General features: G+C 41.9%; 1 protein-coding gene across 1 annotated transcript in view; it reads right to left on the bottom strand.

The window, feature by feature from the left end:
* Nucleotides 1-1,310: 1,310 nt before the first annotated feature.
* Nucleotides 1,311-24,136, bottom strand: part of TSPAN18 (tetraspanin 18) — a 36,861-nt gene continuing 14,035 nt past the window's right edge. Inside the window, exons 4-8 of the mRNA XM_074230513.1 lie at nt 20,961-21,035; nt 17,627-17,725; nt 13,587-13,769; nt 7,060-7,143; nt 1,311-3,672 (exon numbers count right to left, since the gene is read on the bottom strand). Of these exons, the coding sequence (XP_074086614.1) occupies nt 3,625-3,672; nt 7,060-7,143; nt 13,587-13,769; nt 17,627-17,725; nt 20,961-21,035 (489 nt within the window). The 3' untranslated portion in view covers nt 1,311-3,624. The remainder of the gene's footprint in view (nt 3,673-7,059; nt 7,144-13,586; nt 13,770-17,626; nt 17,726-20,960; nt 21,036-24,136) is intronic.

Below are 24,136 nucleotides of genomic sequence, written 5' to 3'. Positions count from 1 at the left end.
GGCCTATTCTGTTGGTTGCTGATATGGTTGAAAGGCCAGGACAAGACAGAAGACAGCCTTAAGTCTCCATTATTTGCCTTTGGGCAGGGTTGGAGTGAAGTATGTTGTTTTAGGGGAAAGGAGAAGCTCCAGCATGTCTATTCTTCCCCTTCTAGGGGTCTGCAGGGTGGTGTTGGGGAAGGGGATGGTAGATGGACCAAGGGAGTGGATGAGACCTGAGCTCTAGCCAGGACCCAGATGATCCCAGAAAACCTCTACAAGAGAGCAGATGTTCCTCCAAAACTTGTCACATTTGTACTTTACACACATGCACACACACACACACACACACACACACACACACACGCATGCCCGCACACATACACCCAACACAAAGATACCCATGCATACATATATATAAACATGAAAAAGGAGTAATTGCTTACTGTAGAACATAGGACTTTAGAGTATAGGATGTTGGAATTAGGAATTTGTAACATAGAGCGCCAATTAGAAAGAACCATAGACGATAAAACATGAGAACTGGGATCTTAGAACATAGAATGAATGTCAACAACAGAAAGGTTCCTAGAACATAGAATGTGAGAACTGGGATCTTGCAGTATAGAACCATGAAAGATAAAACATCGGAACTGGAAGCTTAGTACAAAACAAATGTAGATTAGCATGGGAAAGGATCCTAGAACATAGAATGTGAGAACTAGGATCTTGTAACATGGAGAAGCAATTAGAAAGAACCTTAGACAATAAAACATGAGAACTGGGACCTTCGAACCTAGAATGAATGTTAGCACTGAAAAGCATCCTAGAACATAGAATATCAGAACTAGGATCTTGTAACCTAGAATGCCAATTAGAACTGTAGAAGATAAAATACTCGAACTGGGACCTTAGAATATAGAATGTTCTCTGGAAAGAATCCTAGAACATAGAATGTTAGAACTTGGATCTTGTAACATTAGAATGCCAATCAGAAAGAACCATAAAAGACAAGACATCAGAAACAGGACCTTAAAACATAAAATGAATGTTAGCATTGGAAAGGATCTGAGAACACAGAACATCAAAATCAGGAACTTGAAACACGGAATGCCAATTAGAAAGAACCATAGAAAATAAAACATTAGAACTAGAACCCTGGGTCGTAAGGGAGCATCAGAGCTGACATTCAATTCTTCACCCTCCTGACTCCAGACTCGGGGCTCTTGCCTATTCCTTTTTGCCTCCTCTATACATCTTCAGTTTCTAGCTTGCAAGACACCCCCTCCCCCTACTCTCTCCTTCCCCACCACGCTCCCCAAGACACGAAATGAAAAGCCTCCTGATTCACAGTCACCATTTATATATGCAGTTATTTATTTATTCATTTTTTAAGAAACAGACACAAAGACTGGTGCAGAACATTCAATGCGTGTTCTGTCTTATTTTACAAAAAAACTCCCCAATATAAAAAAAGCCTGATGGGAGGGAATACATGATAAATTAGCTCTGCTATCTACTCCAAGGAACATTTACAATTTTCAAAATAGACTTTAACGTATTTCACATGGCAGGAGACTGGGCTGGGGGAGGGATGTTGAGAGGGCCCTGTCACACTCGAACTCTTCTAGGGCCTTCCATTAGATAATGACAGAGAGAAGGGAAAAGGGACAAGTCAGGGCTGGGGGGAAGTGGGGCAGGGGGATGATTACCAAAAACAAGCAGCAGCAGCAGCAGCTCTGGGCCCCAGGCCTATGGGGATTCCAGAGCCTGCCCGCCCCTACCCTTCCCACCAAAACTTTTTTTCTTTCTCCAAAGAGTCAGTAGCTTCTGAAAGGGGCACTGGTTCCTAAGACAATTGGCAGCCTATGCTGGGGCGAAGTCTCCCACCAACCTCACTCCCTCACCCTCAACTCCTATCCCCCTTTGGATAGGCCTGGGTGAAGGTTTATTTGATTATGAGAAAAACCACTCTGAGTCTGGTCTAGATAAGGAGTTGTCTTGGCTTATTCTAGGGTCTTGTCCTTCCTGGCCTAGTCCTCCTTCTGGTCTCTGGTGCAGATTACTCCTTTTTTCTTTCTTACCCAGGGCCCCTTGGGGGGGAGAAAGGGCAAGTGAGCTGCATGGGCATCCAATGAATAGGGATTTATTTTCACTTTATGGGTCTGGATGACATTTGTACAGGGGCCCTGGACACTCCTCTAATGTGCAGTCTTTTCCTGTGTCCTAATTAGGAGGAGAGCAGGATAATGGGCAGCGTATGGGGAAAGAGAAGGATAAGAGAAGAGAAACCAAAGGAGGCAGGTGGAGCCCTAGCGAACAGTTTCACCTGCAACAAGAGGGGAGATATGCATGTACCCTGAGGTTTTTGCCCTGATGATAAAGGGACTTCTGAGGGCAAAATAGCCCTCTACTATTGCCACCAGGGCCAGGACTGAGCACGTGCCAGTGGGTGAGGCCAACAGTGAACACAATTGCCAGAGGTGGGGTAAGCAGATTGGCATGTATCCCGGGAAGGTGATGGGGATACTTCTAAATTGCCCATTCTGGAGTAAAGCTTGACTGCCCTCCCCTAGTTTTAGGTCAGGAGGAAGGGGGGAAGGGGTAATACTCCTCTGAATTCACCATCTCTCCAAGGGCTACAGCAAGGTTGACATGGGAAGTGGGGGACCAGAGGGCGACAAGGAGGCATCAGAGTTGAGGATACTTCTGCCTGAAATGGGTGCTATCAGGGACCCATCGCTCCCAATTTCTGGCTGGCTGGCTAGTCAGGTTTATGGTTTCCAGGAAGGAAGCCTTGTGATATAGTCACAATGACACAGGACAGATCTATGTGTTCTTGGGCAAAGCTTGGTCTCCAAGGCCCCTTCCAGCTCTAGACCTGTGATCCCACCAGCACTGTGGGAGAGCTGGGGGTTATTGGGGTGACCAGAAGCGAGGTGGTGATCATTTTCAATCCTGGGCACATGCTTGGAACAGAGCCTAATTCTAGTTTGCTCCACCCAAAGACCCTCAAAAACTTCTGCTACCCGCCTTGGAACCCTACCTCCACCTCCCTCCCCATCCAGCCCCTCCTCCCCAGGGGAGGAATTTGAACTTGTGTTTCTCTGATCACACAGACAATTCAAGATTGCTCTCTCCTAGGTCCCAGTTACGAAGCTTCCCTACTTCCTCCTGACCTGCTCAAACGTGGCGGTCGTAGTCCACAAGACAAGCCCTGGTGGGTGGTTGTGGGATCCAGGGGCACAAGTAGAAGGAGTGTTGGGAGATGCCTCCCTGGCACTATGCTGCCCATTCTCCTTTGGTCTTTAGTGCAATCCAGGCCTGGTTGGGTTTGGCTCCTGGTCCCTGGGCAGGGTGCCATTAGGGATAAGTCCGGCGCTCATGTCCAGTGCTCAGCACCTCTGATTCTGGGCTATCTCCTTGGCCAAGAATATTTTACAGCAATCTTTTTTTCCCCTTTCTTCATTTCTTCTTGTTAAAAAAAAATAGCTATTTACTGCCCTACTTCTCACCATCCCCACCATCTGCCCCCCTGCCAACTTTGCTTTATCTGGATCAGGCAGGCAGGGGTGGGGGCTCTAGGGAGGGGAGGAGGCAAGGCAGGATTAGCAATCATGAGGAATGGGAGGGGCAGGATCCGCTTTACTGGATCCCTCGGAAGAGGCACATGGCAAAGATCATGGCAAACAGCTGTAAAGAGAAATCAGGAGACAGAGTTAGGTTTTGACTTCTATCTAGTTTGAGCCCAGAGTCACCTCTAAGTGACAGTGGAGGAAGATTTCTGAGGTTCTGTTCTCAGTCCCCATCATCCCACATTCTCTATTATAAATGAAGCATCTTCATTCCCTGCCCCCCCCCCCGCGAATGCCAACTCCTAGAAGGCAGGAATACCACTGTTTTATTTCTGTATCCCCCACACTCAGTTGGCACAGTACTTGCACACATGAGGTCCTTAATAAATGTTTATGCAATTAGATTGAATGGGATAGAGTGGAATGAGACAATTTCCTGAATATAAATTCCTCTATTGACTTATTTTACTAGGGACCATGATGCTCAGTTGTTAGCTAAGGTAGGTTGAAACAGTAAAGAGTCCATTGGCTCAGAGTCAGAGAACCTGCCTCTGCTACTCATTATCTGTGTGATCCTTAAGTCCTTTATGTTCCTTGAGCCTCAGTGTCCTCATTTGTAAAATGACATGATTGGACTAGATGGCCTGCCTTCTAGCTCTAGCTCTGTGATCTCATCTCTGACCAAGAGACCCCAGGTAAGTTCTTCCCAGAATAAGTGAATTAGGGGAGGTGGCATGGATTCCTAATAACCTCATTCAACATTGGTTGTACTACCTGACGAAGGAAGCTTGGGGGGGGGGGGAGATAAAAGCAGACAGTGGAGATTGACTGATGACCTTCCTAAGGTCTAATTTTGGGGAACTTGAATTTTTCTGCTGAATGATCCCTTCACCTTGAGTAGCAACTTGAAAGTGTGGACTAGAAGCCATACTATATTGTTCACCCAATTTGACAGTTTGGAGATTGGGCATATGCTTTCATAAAACATTAATTTCTGGATTAAAAATAAATTGAAATGAATTTACACAAATATTACCTGCTTTGTGTGTTTTACACCACTGCCTGAAACGATTGGGAATTCATAGGGAATGGCTAGGTGAAGATTAGATATCACTAGTTTTCATTATTTGTACTGATTGGCTATGGGTCCTCTGGTTTTTGGACTTATCAAGGTTAGTAGTTGTGATCTGGGGTTCCTTCCCTTTTCCCTAAAGTCAACAAGCTGAGAGGGGAGGAAGAAGGGAAATGAGGCGACTCTTGGCTTCTGGGTCTACCAAAGTAATAGCTTTGCAATGATATGGTGTTGCTTTTCTTATCTCCGGAACAAGAGAAGGGAGGGTGGATAGTGCCATTGACAGAGACTTCAGCTGACAGATGACATTACCATCCAGGCCAGATTCACTTAGCCCTTCTGGGGAGAAAATATTTAGCCTGGAGGACAGTCTGGCAGAGGCTTACCTATTAGTCAAGGACAAGGGAAGACAAATTGTGAATATAGAATTAATTTTCAGAAGTAATTAGTGAATCTACTCAATGTTCTAATGCCCCAGACATCAACATGGGTGAGAACAGAATGCTCATGGAAAGAGCCATAGAAACCTCCTGGGAATGGGTACAAGCCAATGTAGGCTGGTCTAAGCCTAAGAGACAAATCTCTGAATCTCAAGTATAGGCATTGGGTAACACACCAGACTTAGGAATCAAAAAACTCAGTTCATAATCCTAGTGCAATGATGTATAACCTTGGACCAGGCAGTTGATTTCTCTTTAAACTTAATTAACTTGCCTATAAAATGGGGTTAATAATATCATGCCTACCTCATCAGTCCATGGTAGGCTATGTACTTTGTAAACCTTAAAGTCTACAGAAAGAACCATTATAATCCGATTTCTTTATCTTGGTTAGAAGAGAGAAATGGTATTAGGGACCAGTTTGCCTATGAGTCAGTCAATTGATGAAATCAAATTATAGTTATGAAGAAATATTTTTCTGTTCAGGTCCTATCAATTATATACACCAACCTCTTCCAGGAGTGTTGAAAGAAAATGTTTTGGAAAGCCTTTAGACTCTAGAGAAATGTGAACTGCTGAGGTAATGAATAATGATTATTATGTCAATAATAATCATTATTAATTCCATCAGAAAGATAAGTGAGGCAATAATGATATTATGGCCTCACTCTACCTTCCTTTCTACAAAAATCCTGTGAAGCTTACAGGATCAAAGAATGGTAAAGCTGAGTTTGGAAGGAATCTTAGAAGGTGTAGGTCAATATCCTTATTTTGCAGATGAGGAAACTGAGTCCTAGAGGAGGAAGGACTTGCCTGGAATCATACAGGTAACAAGTAACAGAGCTCTCATGCCTTCAAAGTTAAGGGCTCTTTACACAGAAATAGGAACTAAAGTCCAGAGAAGACATGACTTTGTATTGAATAAAGAGAAGAAAGGTTTTGTTCATCTCGAGGACAAGAGGGTCTGGAGGAATTCCCCAGGACATGAGGACACTAGAGTCCTAGAGACCTAGAGAGGAATTTCTCAAGAAGGAGGAGTCTGACAGTGGTTGGCTCTTTTCCTATGGAGAAGTCTTTTTTATGGGCCTCTAATTTCACGAAGCTCTGTACCAATCATGTCTTGAGGTGGCTCTGCCAATGAAGTGAGTGAGGTCAACAATGCCCTATAACTTTGCTTCATATTCCACATGGACCATTCTTCTTCCCCCCAAATAATGCTATATTACATAAGCCAAAGCTGTAACCTCTCAGTCTAAGCAGCTGCCTTTTAAATGTGCCTCTGATAATAAGGGGGAGCGGTAATGGTTCCAAACTCATTCCCAAGACTAGAAGAATGACTCGAAGCATGTATTAGGAAGGATCATCTTTTTAGATCAATGGCATTAGAATTATAGAATGATAAGTCTAGAACTAGAAGGTGACACTAGAGTTCAAATCCAGCCTACAGACCCAAGTTCAAATCCAGCCTCAGAGACTTACTAGTCTTGTGAACCTGGGCAAATTCACTTCACCCTTGCTTGCCTCCATTTTCTTATCTGTATAATATAGGTAATAACACCTGCTTCCCAGGATTGTTTGGAGGATCAAATGAAATGACTGTTAAGTTTTTGGCATGGTATCTGGTAAGCACTATATAAGTGTTAGATATTATAATCTTAGTGTCATTGAATCCAACCCCCTCATCTAACAAATAAGGACACAGATCCAGAAAAACTACTTGTCCGGGTTCACTCAGAGTGTCGGGCAGTCTTTGAATCCTTCTGATTACTTAGCCCTTCCATCTTGCCCATGGAGGAAGGATGAAACCATCTATTTGTCACTTATCTTTGTCATCTTGCCTCTGGAGGGAGGGATGGGTACCATGGAGTTCTTGGGAAAGGAAGTCATAAGGAGAACAGGTTAGAAAGGACTAGGGCTCCTGACAAATGGGCACAGGGTGTTTGTGGACTGGGTTGCCTGGATCCTAAGATATATTGGGACTGACATTGCTTACCTCAATAGCCAGCACTCCAATGGCGAGGGCTCCAGCAAGATAAACATATGTCTCAAAGGAATTGAGGATCACAGTGTAACAGCCCTAGGAGAAAAGAGACAAAAGGGTGATGTCAGCCCCAGCCCCAGAAACCTCTACTTTTCACTGGAGAATGGATGATCCGGACTAAGGAACTCTCCATCCCAGACACATCTCAGCAACCACTTTATTCAATCTTACCAGAATATACTGGACAAGTTGCTGCCTAGGCTCTGCCAGTATGGGAGTGCCCACTGCCCAGCTCTGATTGTGAGAAGTCTTTCCTGACATCAAACCCCAATTGACTCCTTATAGCTTTCACTTCAGGAAACAAATCCCTCTCTCATGCAACATAGTGAATATAGTTATCAAGTCCTCACCTCCCCCAGGCTTCTCCTCCAAGTTAATCATTCCCAGTTCCTTCAACCAATATCATGCGACATAAACTCCGAGTTTTTTCCCTATCCTGGCTGATCTCCTAGGGACACTGCCTCTAACTTAGCCTGGCTCCTGAACTGAACACAGTACTCCAGATGAGGTCTGATCAGGTAGCTTAGAATGGGACTATTACATCATTGGGGGGAAGCTGAGGGATATCACAGTACATAGAGATCTGGGCTGGCGAGCCTGAATTCAAATCAAGTCTCAGACAATTGCTGGCTGTGTGACCCTAGGTTAATCACTTAACCCTATTTGCCTCAGTTTCCTAATCTGTTAAATGAGCTACAGAAGGAAATAGCACACTACTCCAAGATCCCTGACAAGAAACCCCCAAATGGAGTCAAGAAGGGGCTGATACTATTGAAATGACTGAACAAAAATAATAATAATTACTTCATTATTCTGATAAACTATGCCCCTTCTTTATGCAGATCAATACTACTTGAGCTTTAAAGACTCACTTATCTCACTGGCTTTAAAATAAGATTACAATCACTTCTGTGCATCTAGTCATCCTTTATCTTGTGTTTGTGGAGTTGATTTTTTGGACCATCAGCAAGATTTTATATTTATTCCTAGTAGAGTTCATGTCTATTTAGATTCCATTCACATATCCTTAATAAAGGAAGTCACTCTCAGTCCATTTTTTTCTGTGCCTTTTTTTCGCCAGGTGACCCAGGTAACTTCCCATTCATGAAATTTACTCTAATATCAACTTGAGGGTCACTCAGTAAAAACAATCAAAAAGAAATCCCATTCTTTCCTTTGTCATCTTATTGACAACAAAGTCACTTGGGAGCTTTGATGCCACATAAAGACACTACGAGGAAAGAGCCTGCCCGTATCGGCCATCGCCCATTGTGGTTAGGATAGACAGAGATGGGGACTGGGGCAGATGGGGAATGCTACTGGTGTTCAGTTAACTCAATGGAACCCTTGAATGATTGGAGTGGTACGCTATCCAGTGAGGACCAAATGAAACTGGGCTTTAGAACATTTGGGTGTGGGGTTCCCTTAGGCTATATGGACAGCTGCTCTCCTAGTGTCCTCTTCTATTTTTGAGTTTCCACCCACACTCATGGGCTCCTGTCCAGCTCTGGGTGGTAGGCTAGAGCCACACATGGGGAACTTATTCATCCCCACCCTTATCCCAAAGGTCTTTCCCTCTCTGCCACCCACCCAGTTCATGTTGCGTCTGTTTGGGGACTGGAGGGTAAATCCCATAGGGTGTCCTGGTAATTATAGCTCCTACTTCTAGAGTGATTTAAAAAGTTGCAGAATTCTTTTCTTGCAAGGACTCCCTAAAGTAGGAAAGACAAAAATAATTCCCAGTTTATAGTGACTTAGAGTACTAATCTTTATGTGATATCAGACTCAGGGTAAAGTGACATGGACAAGGTCACACTGCTAGCATGGAACAGACCTGAGTCTGGAGTTCAGACCTGACATCTAGGGTCTTTCCTTCAATGCCCCATCAGCTTTGGATTACACAGATGGTAGATCATTGTGGCAGGGTAGTAAGAGGACTGTCTGGGCATTAAGATTACTGGAGTTGGGTGCCAATTTTGTCACTTATTAGCTGTTTGTCTTTTACCTCTGTAAAATGAGAGCCATAATACTTGTGTTGTAAATTGTAAACTGCAATAGATGAGGCTCATTATAGGATCATTGATTTAGAGTTGGAAGACACCTTCAGGAGCTATATAATTTTAGAGATGAAGAAACTGAGGCTGATTCTCTAAGAGGGCTTTGATGATCTAATATCCAGAATAAAATTGGGGAAGGAAGAAAACAGTAAGTGCCTATGGTGCCCCAGCTCCACACCCACTGAGGCAGGACCTTGTCATTAAATCATAATTATAAAACTTGAAGGAACAAGAGAGGTGATTAGAGTCCTACCCCTCATTTCGCAGATGAGGAATCGGAAGCTAAGAGAGATGAAATGATTTTCTCAGGGCTACATACTACTAAGTGTTTGAGGTAGGATTTTAAGTCAGTGTTAATGCTTTATAAATATCTCATTTAATCTTCACAATATTTTACAGATGGGAAAGTGCGGCAGATAAGAGATTAAGTGACTCATCCATTGTCACACAGTTAAGGCAGTATCTGAGGCTATATTGAACTCAGGTCCATTGAGTCACCCAGCTGCCAGTGTAGCTTGGTGATTGGGGTACTGAACTGGCTTAAAATTCTATCTCAAATGCTTACTAGCTATGCAGCCTGAGAAATTCACTTCAGCTCTCCTAGCTTCTGATTTCTCATTTGCGAAATGAGGGGATGGGCTCCAATCATCTCTCTTGCTTCTTTAAGCTTTAGAGTCATGATTTGATAATGATACCCAACCTGCTGTGACTCGATGCTCCTTTTCATGGTCTCTGCCTTAGGGTTGCATAGCTGGGCTGCCATGGCATACCCTGCCAGGATTCAGGGAGATGAGAAGCAGGGCTAAGAAGGACACAGTGGTCATGATCCCTAGACAAAGCCCAGTCCAAAGACCAGGGGGGGATTCATAAGGAGTCTTGGAGTCACTAATGTTGGATGTAAAATCATCACTGCCCAAAAGTTGGAGGGATGCTGTGTCTGAGACCTCAGGAACAATCGGTAGGGCTGATATACACAGCACTCATTCTGCCAAGGAAGACCTACTAATGTGAGGTGGGGGTCAGGCATACAGAAGAAACCACTGAAAGCAGCCAGATTCCCCAAAGCCAACCACTGTGGTACAAAAAGACCTCACCTGACTTTTTTTTTGGTTTTTACAAGGCATGGGGTTAGTGACTTGCCCAAGGCCACACAGCTAGGTAATTATTAAGTGTTTGAGACCGGATTTGAACCCAGGTACTCCTGACTCCAGGCCTGTACTCTAATTACTGCATCAACTAACTGCCCCATCACCTGACTCTTTTGATGAGAATGACCTTCCCATCCAAACAGTCACCTTTCTAGAGTCAGGCTAGAAACACTGTGTGTGGGCTAGCTCTGCGATTTTTTGTGTGAGAGAAGTTGGAGTTGGACAATTTTGGATGGGGTGAAACAGGTGCTTTCCTCTGGGTTGCTGGCAGCACCTTCCAAAGATGCAACTACCCTGCCTTCTTAGTTGAGGCAAGAGCAGGGCTGCCTTTTCATCATCCCCCACATCCCAGATGCTCTTCTTGAGGAAGCTTTTCCCAATCTCGTCACTGAAGCATCTTAACTCTGATTTTTCCCCCAGTCTATGCTTATATGAGTTCTTTGTATGTAACTATTTGCATGCTGTCTCTCTCACAAGATTGGAAACTTCTTGAGGGCAGGAAGTATCATTTGCTTTTCTTTGCTTCCCCAAGGCTTAATGTAGCATGTAGCAGATAGTGGGTATTTAATTAATAAATGTTCATTGATTGGCTAAGTGGGAGGGGACCCCCTAACCGGGGTAGTGATGGAAAGTGACATGGAGGAGGTCCCTAAGGTTCTTGATGGGTGGTCCATTCCAATGGGCAAGGTGAGTAAAGACTCATTCAACAATGTGATTTGGGTTAATTTGGGACTAAACTGGGTTTTAGCCCACAGCTGGCTGCAGGACAGCCCTGGGTAATAGGGAGGAGGCAGCCCAGCTGTTTTCCAGCTGCTGAGTCCCCACCCACAGTTTTGTCTTCTCTCCAAGGCTCTGGGGCTTGGCCCCCTCCTTCAGCTCCCAAATCTTCTCCAAAACATCTGGTTAGAAGGTTGAGGTCTTGGGTGTGGTGCTTCTTAGTACCAAGGCCATCCAATCCCAAGGGTAAATGAAAAAAGCAAAACAACAAATCTCTATTTTCCTGAAGGAAGACAAAGCAATTGGTAGTTTCTGGTCTGTGCTTTGGGGTCTTAGTTATAGTTAAATCTAGAGGCTGTGGTTAGGGTGGAGAAAGGAGAGGGGTAGAAAGGATAGGGAGGAGGGAGGGGGAACAAGTTAGAAGGGATATTAGAGTCCAACTATTGAAGAAGTCCTGGACTTGGATGTCAAAGGGCTTGGATTCAAGTCTAATGAGCATCAGGATGACTATGAACAAGTCCCTTCTTTTCATCTGCCTTTCTCAACTGTAAAATGAGCAACTGGACTAAGGGAACCTCTAGGAGCTTCTTTAGCATATCCAAAGACTTTCCCAAATGAGGATGAGGAGGGGAGGAGGAAGAGGAGGAGATAGAGTCAGAGAGAGACACAACCAGAAAAGGAGAAGGAGGAGGAGGAGGAGGAGGAGGAGGAGGAGGAGGAGGAAAGGAAAGAAAGAAGAGACAGAGATAGAGACACAGAGGCACAGAGATATAGAGACACAGAGACAGAGAGATAGAGAGTCACAGACAGAGACAGACAGAGATAGAAAGAGAAAGAAGGAAGAGAGTGAGAAAAAAGAGACACACTCGGGAGACAGAAGAAACAGAGAGACAGGAAAAAACTATAATAAGAACAATTAAAACCAAAATGGGCAAGGGGGTATGATTAGGGTGGGTGGTAAGAAGGAAAAAAAAAACCACACACAGGCCTGGTTCTAAATCAAGACCAGAAATCCCCTTTTCATTTGTTTGTTTAGAAATACCCAGTTGGTTCAGCCTCAGGGTCTTATGTAGTGGCATTTTGTCCCACAGAGCATGAGGGTTTGACTGTCAGACGAAAGTTGGGTTGGATGGGAAGAAGTAGCCACTGCCTAGTGGAAGCAGTGTTGACTTTGAAACCTGAAGCCCGGATTTGAATTCTGACTGCCATTACTCATGTAACCTTCAATCTTTAAGTCTTCTCCTGGGCTTTAGTTTTCTCTCAGTGAAATGAAGGATATTTAATAGGTTGTTCTTATATCATGAATGCCTTTCAGTCCCATGTAGTCTGTGGACTCCTCATAACAAAACCTTTAGATAATTGAAGGAAAAAATTAACTTTCATTTAGAGATTAGTGAAAAGAAGCATTTTTTTTCTCACTAAAATTCATGGATCCCTCAAAAAGCATCCACACATCACTTGGGTTTAAACCATTAAATGATAGGACCCTTCTAGTTTTCATGTTCCAAAGTTCACAGTCCCTGCCTGTTCAAATATTCTGTTAGAGTGATTCCAACATGGAACAGACTTTCCTGAACGGCAGTTTTTCAAATATGAGTTGGACTAACTGACTAACAAGAGTTGGGCATGACTCAACAACTAATGAAATGACAGAAAGTCTCAGTTCCTTTTCCTAATAAATCCACGAGGTAGCTCCTATTCCTTTTTATTTTACAGATGAGGACACTAAGGCTGGAAGAAGTGAACTAATCTGACTTATAGCAAGTTTCTGAGACAGGATTCAAAGACAGATCTGACCCCAAGACTCAGGAGTCCAAAGGATTTTTGTTCAGGTAGTGAGCTACCTTACAGGGTTACCAAAATCTCTTTTAAATCAAAGGTTCTGATTCTTTGAAAGTTTAAGCATATTGTTTAAATCCACCAATTTGATGTGCAAGAATGTTTACCACTGAGGAGAACTCTTCATTTACTCTGTGGAGAACAAGGAAAGCATCTTTGATCTTACAAGTCAGAGATCAAAGCCTTTGTTGTTTATCTCAGTGAATAGACTGTCCAGAGATAAGATTAGTCTTTTTTTTTTTCAGGTTCAGGTCAGACTAGACGGTTTCCAAAGTCAGAGGTATGGTTACCTCTAAAATTCTGGGATGCTGTGATCAATCAATCACTGCCAACTGTGATCAGTATGTTTTTCCTTAGAGGAATGAGTTGGGCCATGTTCATTGTAGGCTTCATCAATCTACCTAATCTGGAAGTAAGACACACTGAACTCACATTTTCCAGGATCTCTCCTACCTCCCTCCTCCCACCCCTTTATAAACTAGAAACCCTGCATCGATTCATTATTTCATTCATATTATTATTGGCACAATGGATGTCTGCATGCATGGCTTCCACATTGGGTCTGACAGCTCTATAGTCTCACTTGGGTCAATGCTTCAAAATTCTTTGCCATTTGCATATTCCCAGAATCATGAATTTAAAGAGATCCAGTCCCATCCCTTGCAGAGCCCCCCCCAACCCACTAAGCTTCCCAGCTGGGAGAAGCTGTTTATTCTACCTGTTTGTTCAAGGAGCGATCTCTTCCCAAGAGGCACTCCTCCCGGTTGACCAGTATGCCATCCCGACTCTGGGGCTCTCTTCGGCAGCATGCCTCTGGGACTTCATCCCCATTAAAATTCAGGAGGCGATAAACTGGGGCAGCCTTAAAGTCTTCAGGTCCATTGACCCCACAGCAACCAAACTAAACACATCCAGAAATATGGACACACAAAGAGAAGAAGGAGACAGTTTATTTGGTGGAGACTCAAGAATAGGAAGACCAAAACACTGAACTATATTAAATGCTTGCTCTCTATAAGTTATTCCAGTTTTCAGGAGAAAGCCATAAATCATCTCTTTTTGAAGAGAGGTTGGAACCTTAAGTCCTGAGTTTGAATTTTGACTTGGTTACTTAACTTTAGCTTCCTTCTCTATAAAATCAAGGGGTTAGATGAGATGATTTTTGAAAATCCAACTAACTCTAAAGTTCACGATTGTGTGTGTGTGTGTGTGTGTGTGTGTGTGTGTGTGTGTGTGTGTGGCAGAGAATGAACTGGAGGGTCTAGAGAAGGATTGGAACACAAAAACTAGCATGTCTTGGGGATGCCAATTAAGCACTAAACCTTAAGAGAGTGCCCATGATCTTATAAGTCTGAGATCTGAGGCTTTTCCCTTATCTTGGGGTTTAGGTTATACACTTAATTTCTCCAGGTTTCAGTTTCTTTCCTTGTAAACTGAAGACACCATACTGGGGGACTTCTAAAGTCTGTTTCAGTTTGTCTAATAATGATAGCTCAAATTTAGATAATACTTTAAGGTTTGCAAAAGTTCTTTAAAAATATTATTTCATTTGATCCACACCACACCCCTGGGAGCTAGGTGATATTATATACATTTTATAGTTGAGAAAACTGAGACATAGGTTAAATGACTTATCTAGGTTCACAGAATTACTCAGGGTCTGAGGTCCAACTCTGGCTTCCTTGACTCTGGATACCACTCATTATATCACCTAACTGATAAAAATATGAAATGATTTGGTCTCTGAAGTTGGCAATAATACAATCCAAGATGAGAGAAAAATCAGGTGTAATTAGTTCTTAGTTGGGGGGGGTGAAGCCTTCTTTGCCAATTGGATCCCCACAATTCTTTCCTTTTTATATCTAGAGCTTGTGGGAATAGGGTTCCCCTTTTAGGGAGCCTCTTCTAAGTCAACAAGTGAGAGAAAATGCTCATAATGGGTTCTGGAGCCAGGGGACCCCTAGAGACCATCTCCTCCAATCTCCATCTCTCCAGATAAGAAAACTAAGACTTTAAGAAAATAATGAGAAGATGTCATGTTTCAAATTAGATCTTTGGACTCTAAATTCCAGTCCTCTCTACAATACTGTGAGTGCTCCTGGTTCTCCATTTTCATCCAGGATCCACATGGATGAGGCAAAGGGACAATAATTTAAGGAAGTACAGAATCTGGAGAAGTTAGGAATAAATATGGGTGTTGTGGAGGGGGGTGGTGAGGACCTACAGCAACCATCCCAAGAGAAGAGACAGGAAATGATGAAACAGAAGATGAATAAAATAAAGACATACTATAGGGTAGGAGGACCCCAAGAGGAAACTTGCAAATAATTCCACATAAATAGGACATGCAAATAATTCCACATAAATTACAAGTAGAACCCAAGAGAAGAAGAAATCAACCATAAAGACACCAAGAGAAGATGGAATGCTAAATGACAGAAATTAAGAAAGAGTTAAAACAGGAGATAGAACCATGAAATTGGAGTTTGTGAGGAAAAGGCTAGGAATGAAAATTCATGGTTTAGAGCAGAGGTATCAAACTCCACTGGCCATAAGCATAGCAAATTGCCTAGTGAAGGTCAATTGGATTCAAATGGAATTGAAAAAAATGATTTGGGTTTTTTTTTGGCCATTCATAAGCATCATTAAGTATTTCTTATGTACCAGTCATTAGGGATATAAAGAAAAAAAAAATGGGAACAGTTCCTGCTCTTCAGAAGGACCAGAGCCAATAAGGCTGTAACGGTGTAGCGGAAAATACATTTGACTTGGAAATCAAAAAAACCTGGGTTTGAATCCTGGTTCTGGCCTTAAGCAGGTGCATAATCTGGCCTCAAATTTCTTGCTTACAAAATAGGGAAAATATAACTTAATTGAAAAGTTTATTGTAAATGAAAGTACTTTTGTAAGCTGTAAGGATTTATATAAAAGTGACCGACATAGCGTGCTTGCTTCAATTTCTTAGGTGCTCAGAATCATTCCTGATGAACAACAATACCACAGTATTTATGATTTATATGTGTGTGTGTGTGTGTGCTACTTGCTTAGAATGTCAACCTTAAATTGCATAGAAAAAAATCTGTCAAAACGGCCATGTATGTTGAAGTTCATATTAGTCAACATTTATTAAGTGCCTACTATGTGACATTTATTTCTTCATTGGGAGTATAAATCCCAAATGTCTTCCTCGAGGGGTATCGATCAATTCAGGAAACACATAATGGAAATAGAATTGAATTGGAAGGCAGACAACCAGGGCTCCAATTTCAGTTGGGCTGCCACATGAACATATGACCTCAGCCAAATCTCTTGGCCTAATCCTTAGTCTCCTTATTTGTAACACTGGAACAATGAGACTTGCACTGCCTACCTCACAGGACTGGTGAGGAATATGATGAGATAGTCAGGGTTTTATAATAATAATGTGCTATATAAATGAAAGCTATCACAATGATCATTAATATAGCAAGGGAGTAGGAAGAATACATTCTTAGGAAAACACACATAACACAGAATAATCAAAATCATTCATTGGATTTCAACCAATAACTTGCTTAATTTTCATAGATGAAAATTCTTTTTTTATGACAATTTTTTTTTAGTTTTTAGGGGGTTTTTTGCAAGGCAATGGGGTTAAGTGGTTTGCCCAAGGCCACACAGCTAGGCAATTAGTAAGTGTCTGAGGCTGGATTTGAAATCAGGTCCTCCTGACTCCAGGGTCAATGCACCACCTAGCTGCCCTTAATGACTTAATTCTTAATATAAAAAGTTAGAATAGCAGAATTTTCCAAGTATTGATTTATAATTCATTACAATAGCAAATAAAATTGTAGCTTTGCACAACAAAGGATTTTTCAGTGATTCAACTCAATTTTTTTATTTTAATATTAAATAAAATAACATAGCATTATTAAATAGTAATAGAAAATTTTAAATGAAATTAAATAATTTAATACATTATTGTTAAGTACACACAAAACTTAGATGACCTTAGCTATAATAGCAGTACCTATATGTTGACAGCTATTTCTACAATGAACAAAGTAAATTCTTAAAACAAATTTTAAAATACTGTCATTTTTACTAAAATTTACAGTATGTTCCTTAAAGTGTCTCAGAATTTAAATCCTTTCTGTGGAAATTAGTTCTCCTAAAACTCAAACAATGAGACTAATTAGGCCCAAAAGAACTAAAAAAAAGCTCTCAACTTATCTTGCTTTCATGTAGAATTTTGAAAGGGAACAGTAACTTTCACTAAGAAAAAAATTGTTTGATATCCAGTGAAAAAAATGAAAACAAATAGGGTAGGAGGACCCCAAGAAAAAACTCCAGGTGATGAAAATAACTCCACATGAATTGCAAATAGAATCCCAGAAAAGAAGAAATTAAGATGGAGTGCCAACTAATAGAAATGAAGAAAAATTTAAAACACGAGATAGAAGAATGAAATTGGAGCTTGTAAGGAAAAAAGAAACTAGGAAGGCGAATCCATGGTTTAAAGCAGATCCATTGGCCACAAGAGGAGCAATCTACCCTGTGAAGGCCAAGCAGAGTCAAATTTAATTGGGAAATATTTAAGAAAATAAATAAAAATAGAATACAACTTCAATAATGTCACTTTGTGGTTTTCTAAGTCAACAGGCGGCATTCAGGGATCCCACTTGGGTTGGATACTACCAGATGCCTAGAGAAATCCAGTAAGGTGCCATACCACCCCACCCTACCACGGATGAAGCCCTATCTTTCTAGGAGACTCACCGTGATCATGACTGAGTTCCAAGTAACTGAGAAGACGTCTGTCTCATTGCTTCCCTGATAATGCTTGGTCAACTCCTTGGTGAAGAACTCTCTTGTTAGCTGAGAAATAGAAGGTGGAGAATAAGATATGAAGACCCCCAAACTCACAACCTAGAGTCCTCACTATGCCTTAGAGATATCACAAGATCATACATTTAGAGCTTGGAAGGGAACACAGAGGCCATCTCTAGTTCAATCCCCCTCTTTTTACAGGTGAGGAAACTGAGGACCAAAGAGATTGAGCATCTTGTCCAAGGTTATTCAGGCAGAAGTAGAATTTGAACCTTGGTCGCCCCAATTTTTTTTAGAAAGATTTTATTCATTTTGAGTTTTACAAGTTTTTCCCTTCTTCTTGCTTCCCTACCCTCACCCCCACCCCCAGAAGGCAGTCTGTTAGTCTTTATGTTGTTTCCATGGCATACATTGATCTAAGTTGAATATGATGACAGAGAAATCATATCCTTAAGGAAGAAACATAAAGTATAAGAGATAGTAAAAACTACATAATAAGATAATGGCTTTTTTTTCCTAAATTGAAGGTAATAGTCTTTGGTCTTTGTTCAAACTACACAATTCTTTCTCAGGCTACAGATGGTATTCTCCATTGCAGATACCCCAAAATTGTCCCTGGTTGTTGCATTGATGGAATGAGCAAGTCCAACAAGGTTGATCATCACCCCCCTGTTGCTGTTAGGGTGGATGGTGTTCTTCTGGTTCTGCTCATCTCACTCAGCATCAGTTCATGCAAATCCCTCCAGGTTTCCCTGAATTCCCATCCCTCCTGGTTTCTAACAGAACAATAGTGTTCCATGACACACATATACCATAGTTTGTTAAACCATTCCCCAACTGAAGGACATTCACTTAATTTCCAATTCTTTGCCAACACAAACAGGGCTGCTATGAATACTTTTGTTTTTACCTTTTTTTTCATAATCTCTTCAGAAAATAGACCCAGTAGTGGTATTTCTGGATCAAAGGTATCCACATTTTTGTTGCCCTTTGAGTGTAATTCCAAATTGCTCTCCAGAAAGTTTGGATAAATTCACAGCTCCACTAACAATGTAAATAGTGTCCCAGATTTCCCACAACCCTTCCAACATTGATCATTGTTCTTTCTGGTCATACTGGCCAATCTGAAAGGTGTGAGGTGGTACCTCAGAGATGCTTTAATTTGCATTTCTTTAATTAGTAATGATTTAGAGCAATTTTTCATATGACTGTGGATCACTTTGATTTACTCAACTGAAAATTGCCTTTGCACATCCTTTGCTGGTCACCCAATTGTGAAGACAGTATTCTTTCTATGGAGCCATATTAGAGCCAGGGGCAAATCTTTAAGACTCCTAGACTTTCTTTAAATCTAGAGGTTCTTAATTTTGGTTCTGACAACTTAAAAAAATTATAAATATTTCAAAATAATTGTTTTTCTCTGTAATCCTTTGTATTTTAATACATAGAAAAAGTAGTCTGAGCAGGAGCTATAAAACCTAAAATAAACTGCCAGAGGTGCCTATGGAACAAAAAAGTAAACCCTCTCGTAGCTTATTTCTCTGGTACTTCACCTTTTTTTCCCCCAATCTGACTCTTCTTGGGAATCCTCCACTTTTTCTATCTGGTATCAAACTGCTGGTGCTTTTCCAGAATTAGCCAGCAGGTGGCAGTGCCTGAGCATGGCAGTGCCATCCAGACCTGGGAAGGGGGTCAGTCTCAGACAAGACTCCAGGTCCCATTCCCTAAAGAGCCAAGTCAGCCTCTGCAGAAGCAATGTCCTAGTTCCGAGTGACATGTTTTCCTGAGTTTTCAATCATCCACATATTAGGGACAGGAGAAAGAGTACCTGCTGAATGCTTAGCTTTTGTGTCTGGTCTCCTCATTGCCCACTAGATGGCTATCCATGGCTGTTAGATGGTGACATGGGGCAGGCACCCAGACTACTCACTCTTCTGACAAAGAATCTGATTTCTAAGAGACTCGGATCCAGTCCCCCCCCCCCAAAAAAAAATGTTTTTAGACTTTCAATATTTCAATAGGGGAAGGGAGGAGGAGAGGAATCATCCCACTGTGCCTGGATTTTGATTTATTTATTTATTTTTAACTGTCTTCTGGATGCCCAACTCTTCAGAACCTGCCTTTATGTGAAACAGATGCAGGATGAGAGGCAGCTGGCCTTGGAATCAGGAGACTTGAGTTCCTGTCCCATCTCTGGGACACACTGCCTAGGTGACCCTGGCCAAATGACAGTCTGATAGGGCTCTCTAGACTAAAAATGGCAGACCGACTGCTCTTCTTCATCAGTGGAGGAAAGGGGTTTTCCTCATGGGGAATTTCTTACACCGATGAAATCATGGGTCTCGACCAAAAATGTCATCAGTCTTTTATTTCATTGCTATAATAAAAACCTCACATTTCTAGAGAACCTTAAGGTTTAGAAATCCCCCTCCCCCATAATAATTCAGTGAGGTGATGAATCTGGTATGGTAGATAAACTGCTGAACTGAAATAGTTAGGAAGATTCAGATTCAAATCTTGCCTGTGATAGTGAGTGGGTAAATCACTTAACCCATCTATAATATGGGCATAATAATATCTGTAGACAAATTATTATTATTAATTATGATATAATACAAACTTTTTTTGTTGTTGCTGTTCATAGCCATAGTGTTATTGCCATAGGAAACACTAGCCCCAAAATGAAGAGTGGAAAGAAATTCTCCCTCTCCCCCTCCTTCTCTCTCTCCCTCTCTCTGTCTCTTCCCCCTCACTTTCCCTATCTATGTTTGTCTGTCTCTGTCTCTCTTATACACACACAGTCTCTGTCTGTCTGTCTTTGTCTCTCTCTCTCTCTCTCTCTCTCTCTCTCTCTCTCTCTCTCTCTCTCTCTCACACACACACACACACACACACATACAATTTCAGGTGTGATTTCCACAAAATCTGTAGCTTCTTCCCCTCTTCCCCTCTGAGAAGCACTCCATAAAGTCACTAATGCCCAGAGTGATTATAGGCTCCAATGAGATCATGTGTGGAAAATGCTTTACACATTTCAAGGCACTATCTGAATGAGTTTATTATTCCCATCTCACAGAGGAGAAGGCTGAGGCTCAGGCTCAGACAGGTTAGATATCTTGCCAAAGGTCTCCCAACTGAGAAGATACAGAGAAGACATTCCAAACCAGGTCTCCTAAGTCTCGGTCCCTTTATTTTCTATGATGTCCTGTGTGGGCAACCAGTGTTTGTGGGTAGGAAGAGGGAGTGCTTGGACTCTGGGGGAGGAGCTCTGCTTCACACTTACATTTTCTCTGAAGATGAAGGCCAAGATGGCTGCTGACAGCTCTGCCAGGAATATTAACAAAATGAACAGGAAAAACTGGAAAGACAAGAGAATACAACGGTTGAGCAGTTCAGGAAGGCTGCAGTCTGAGCACACTTCGGCTTCTTTTATGGGCTGTTCCTGGGCTTACGAGCCCCCTCCTCCCCTCTGCCTAGAGGCTCCCCTGGCCTCCCCTCTTTCATTTTGCTGCCATCTCATCATTGGCAACTCTCCCACTTCTCCAGTCATTTGAACCTTGTTGTTTGCATGTTGTCTTCCCTTACGAAGTAAACTCCTTGAGGGTAGCCTTCTTTGTACTCCCCAGAGCTTGGCCAACCCACAGATGTGGTTGTTACCTTACACATTGGGATGGAAGGAACCACAGCAGTCCTTCAGAACAACTCACCTGATTTTACAGGTAAGGAAACTGAGGTCCAGAAATTTTATATGTTTTGCCCAAGTGACAAAACTAGCAGTTAGTTTTGCTGGTCCAATATTCGTACAGCATGATGTATGAATATTGGACCAGCAAAAAAAGACGAGTGGAAGTTGAAATTCAGGATGAGTAATGGGATGAGAGTTAAACACATGACTGTCATCTCAATTAAAGGAAAACCCATTACCCTGAGCCAAGGTACCCCATTCTACTTTAGGATAACTTTAAATAATTAGAAGTTCAAGCCACTAAGCTTAGAGGAGGTCCATTCTATCATACTGACAAAGATGGTTGGTGGAATTAATGATCTAGCATTAATGATCTTTAAAGGATTGTTAAGGAGAGATGATATAAGACTGAAGAAGAGTAAACATTTTGATTTAGAGGAAAAGTAGGTGCATTATAGGACAGTAGCAGACTTGACTTTGGATCCATGTAAACTTCTATAATGTATTATTAAACATCTAAGAAAGGACAAAGAGCTCAAGTTCATGTAAGGGAAAACTTCCTGACTATCAGAATATCCCAAAGTGGAATGGTTTACCTTGAGAGGTATTGAATCCATTTCTCTCTTCCCCTACACTGTTAGAGGTCTCACTCATCAGAGACACTGTAGAGGTGATTTTTCAGGTCCGCTTTTGGATATGATATTTTGTTGTTTCAGAAGCAGTCACAGAGTCAAGAGAAAGGCATTTCTCCATCAAGAGGAGTTAAAAGGTCCAGTGTTCTGACCTGTATGGTTTTCTCCACAATCAAAAGGCTTTGCAGTTAATTTTCTCTTTGTCTTTTGAGATCTTCCTCCTGCCCCCTCCCATCAGGTATATTTTCCTTACACTGGTAAGTGTAAGGCATTGTCCCCTAAGCCACTGAGGTTGCCCTTAGCAACCAGTAGTTTTTACTCCCTTCACTTTAGCTATAAGCTGCATTTAGGAATAAAATGTCTCAGAAGTGACTATTAAAAATGGCCATGCCCTTAGTGGAGCAAAACAACATTTTAAGGCAAGATTAAGTATAAAAATTCAGATGCTCTTAGAAGAGATTTCTAATAGTTGCACTCAGAGCCCAAGGCCTTCCTTCAAAAAATGGAAGAGAAAGACTCAAAATACAAATTTATCAGCTGCCTTCCTGAAGACCATGAGGTTCACTGAATAATTATCTGGGACATGTGGATGGCAGAAGTCACTGAGTGCTGGCTGCATCTTCTGGTTCCTCCATGTGGATGTCACTGTGGTCTGGTGTCCAGAATAATCACTTCCAGCTGATGACCAAAGAGCTTTGGTCCCATGCACTTCTGGTCTGACCTTGGGGTGTCTAGACCCAGAGAATCTGACTGTGAGGTCTAACAGTTGCTATGCTAACATATGCTATGTTCTCATTACTGTCTACAGCTGGATCAACACATGTTATACCTACACTCTGATATTCTTAGAAAGAAGCTAGATGGCCTGGTGGACTCCCTACCCATGGAGTCAGGAAGACCTAGATTCAAATTCCACCTCAAACAGTTGTGTGACCTTGGAGAAGTACTTTAGCTTCTCTCCTCCTCATGCAGATAAGAAAAGGACCTTCTTTACAGGGCTATTTTAAGGATCAAATGAGATCATGCATGAGCAGTAGTCTGAGAAAGTTTTCTTGACCTCAGTTTCCTCCTTTGTAAAATATAAGATGTGTACTAGAAAATCTCCACTCTAACTTTCTGATCCTTTATTAAGCATTTTGAATACCTTACAGCATTATGTAAATGTGAGCTATTATTATCATCGTTTTTCTGGATAGGGGTAGCCCCATAAGTTGAGGTTTTTAGACATAATCCACTAATCTTGGTAAGCTGTTTAGTTTTTCACTGATGATCAACAGACAATGTGGTTTAGTAGAAAGACTGGAAGTTAGAGGATCTGGGTTCCAAATTCCAGGTTAGCTAGCTGGATGACCTTGGACAAGTCACCTCTCTTCTGTGGGCCTCATATGTAAAATAAGGGGGGTCTGGCTAGATGACCCCTGAGGTCCCCACAGCTCTAAAGCAGTTATTCTATGATCTGGTATCTTTCCCAGTCTTATACTAGTGAATAAGAACTGGACTTTGAGCCAGGATCTTGCCTCTGATACATGTTGGCTTTGTAATTCAGGTCTATCTATAAGCCCAAATCAAAGCTAGCAGGACGGAAAGAAGTATAGTTGCCTCCTGACCTTCCTGAGGACACCATTACCCTTTTTATCTCCCTTACGATAGCCCAGACTTCCTACTTCGAAAGTGTTGGTATTGCTCTTTGGTTGGGACCTAGAGGGAAGTAAGTCTTCATGAACTTTCTCCTCTGTTGACATTGAGTGGATCTCCTAGGAGGCTCTCATGGCAGCCTCGCTTCTGTTTTGATATATTGTTGATCTATCTGGATTTTGCTCTGCATAGGCAAGGTATGTCCTATATTGTCCTAGGTTCACTCTGCTCAGATGGTGGCAAATACTTGGAAGACTTTGGCCAAGAAAGGCTTTATGAGCTCTTAGTCATCTTAAATATCTCTCTCTTCCCCATAGATCAAAGACCAAGGTCAAGAGCAACATTCATCCATGCTTTGTGAAACCCCAGGGTTGCAGAAGTGACACCTGATCAAAAGCAGGGGGCCCTCAATCCAGACTCTCCCTCTCCCCAATATCCTGTTTCCAAGTCCTATGACTAAGGATTCTTTATTGCAGGTTCCTTGTTGATCAATGAATTGGGGTAATA

This window comes from Macrotis lagotis, chromosome 3 (genome assembly GCF_037893015.1).
Source record: "Macrotis lagotis isolate mMagLag1 chromosome 3, bilby.v1.9.chrom.fasta, whole genome shotgun sequence".
NCBI classification, from domain to species: domain Eukaryota; kingdom Metazoa; phylum Chordata; class Mammalia; order Peramelemorphia; family Peramelidae; genus Macrotis; species Macrotis lagotis.
This window is presented reverse-complemented; position numbering and strand designations above follow the sequence as displayed.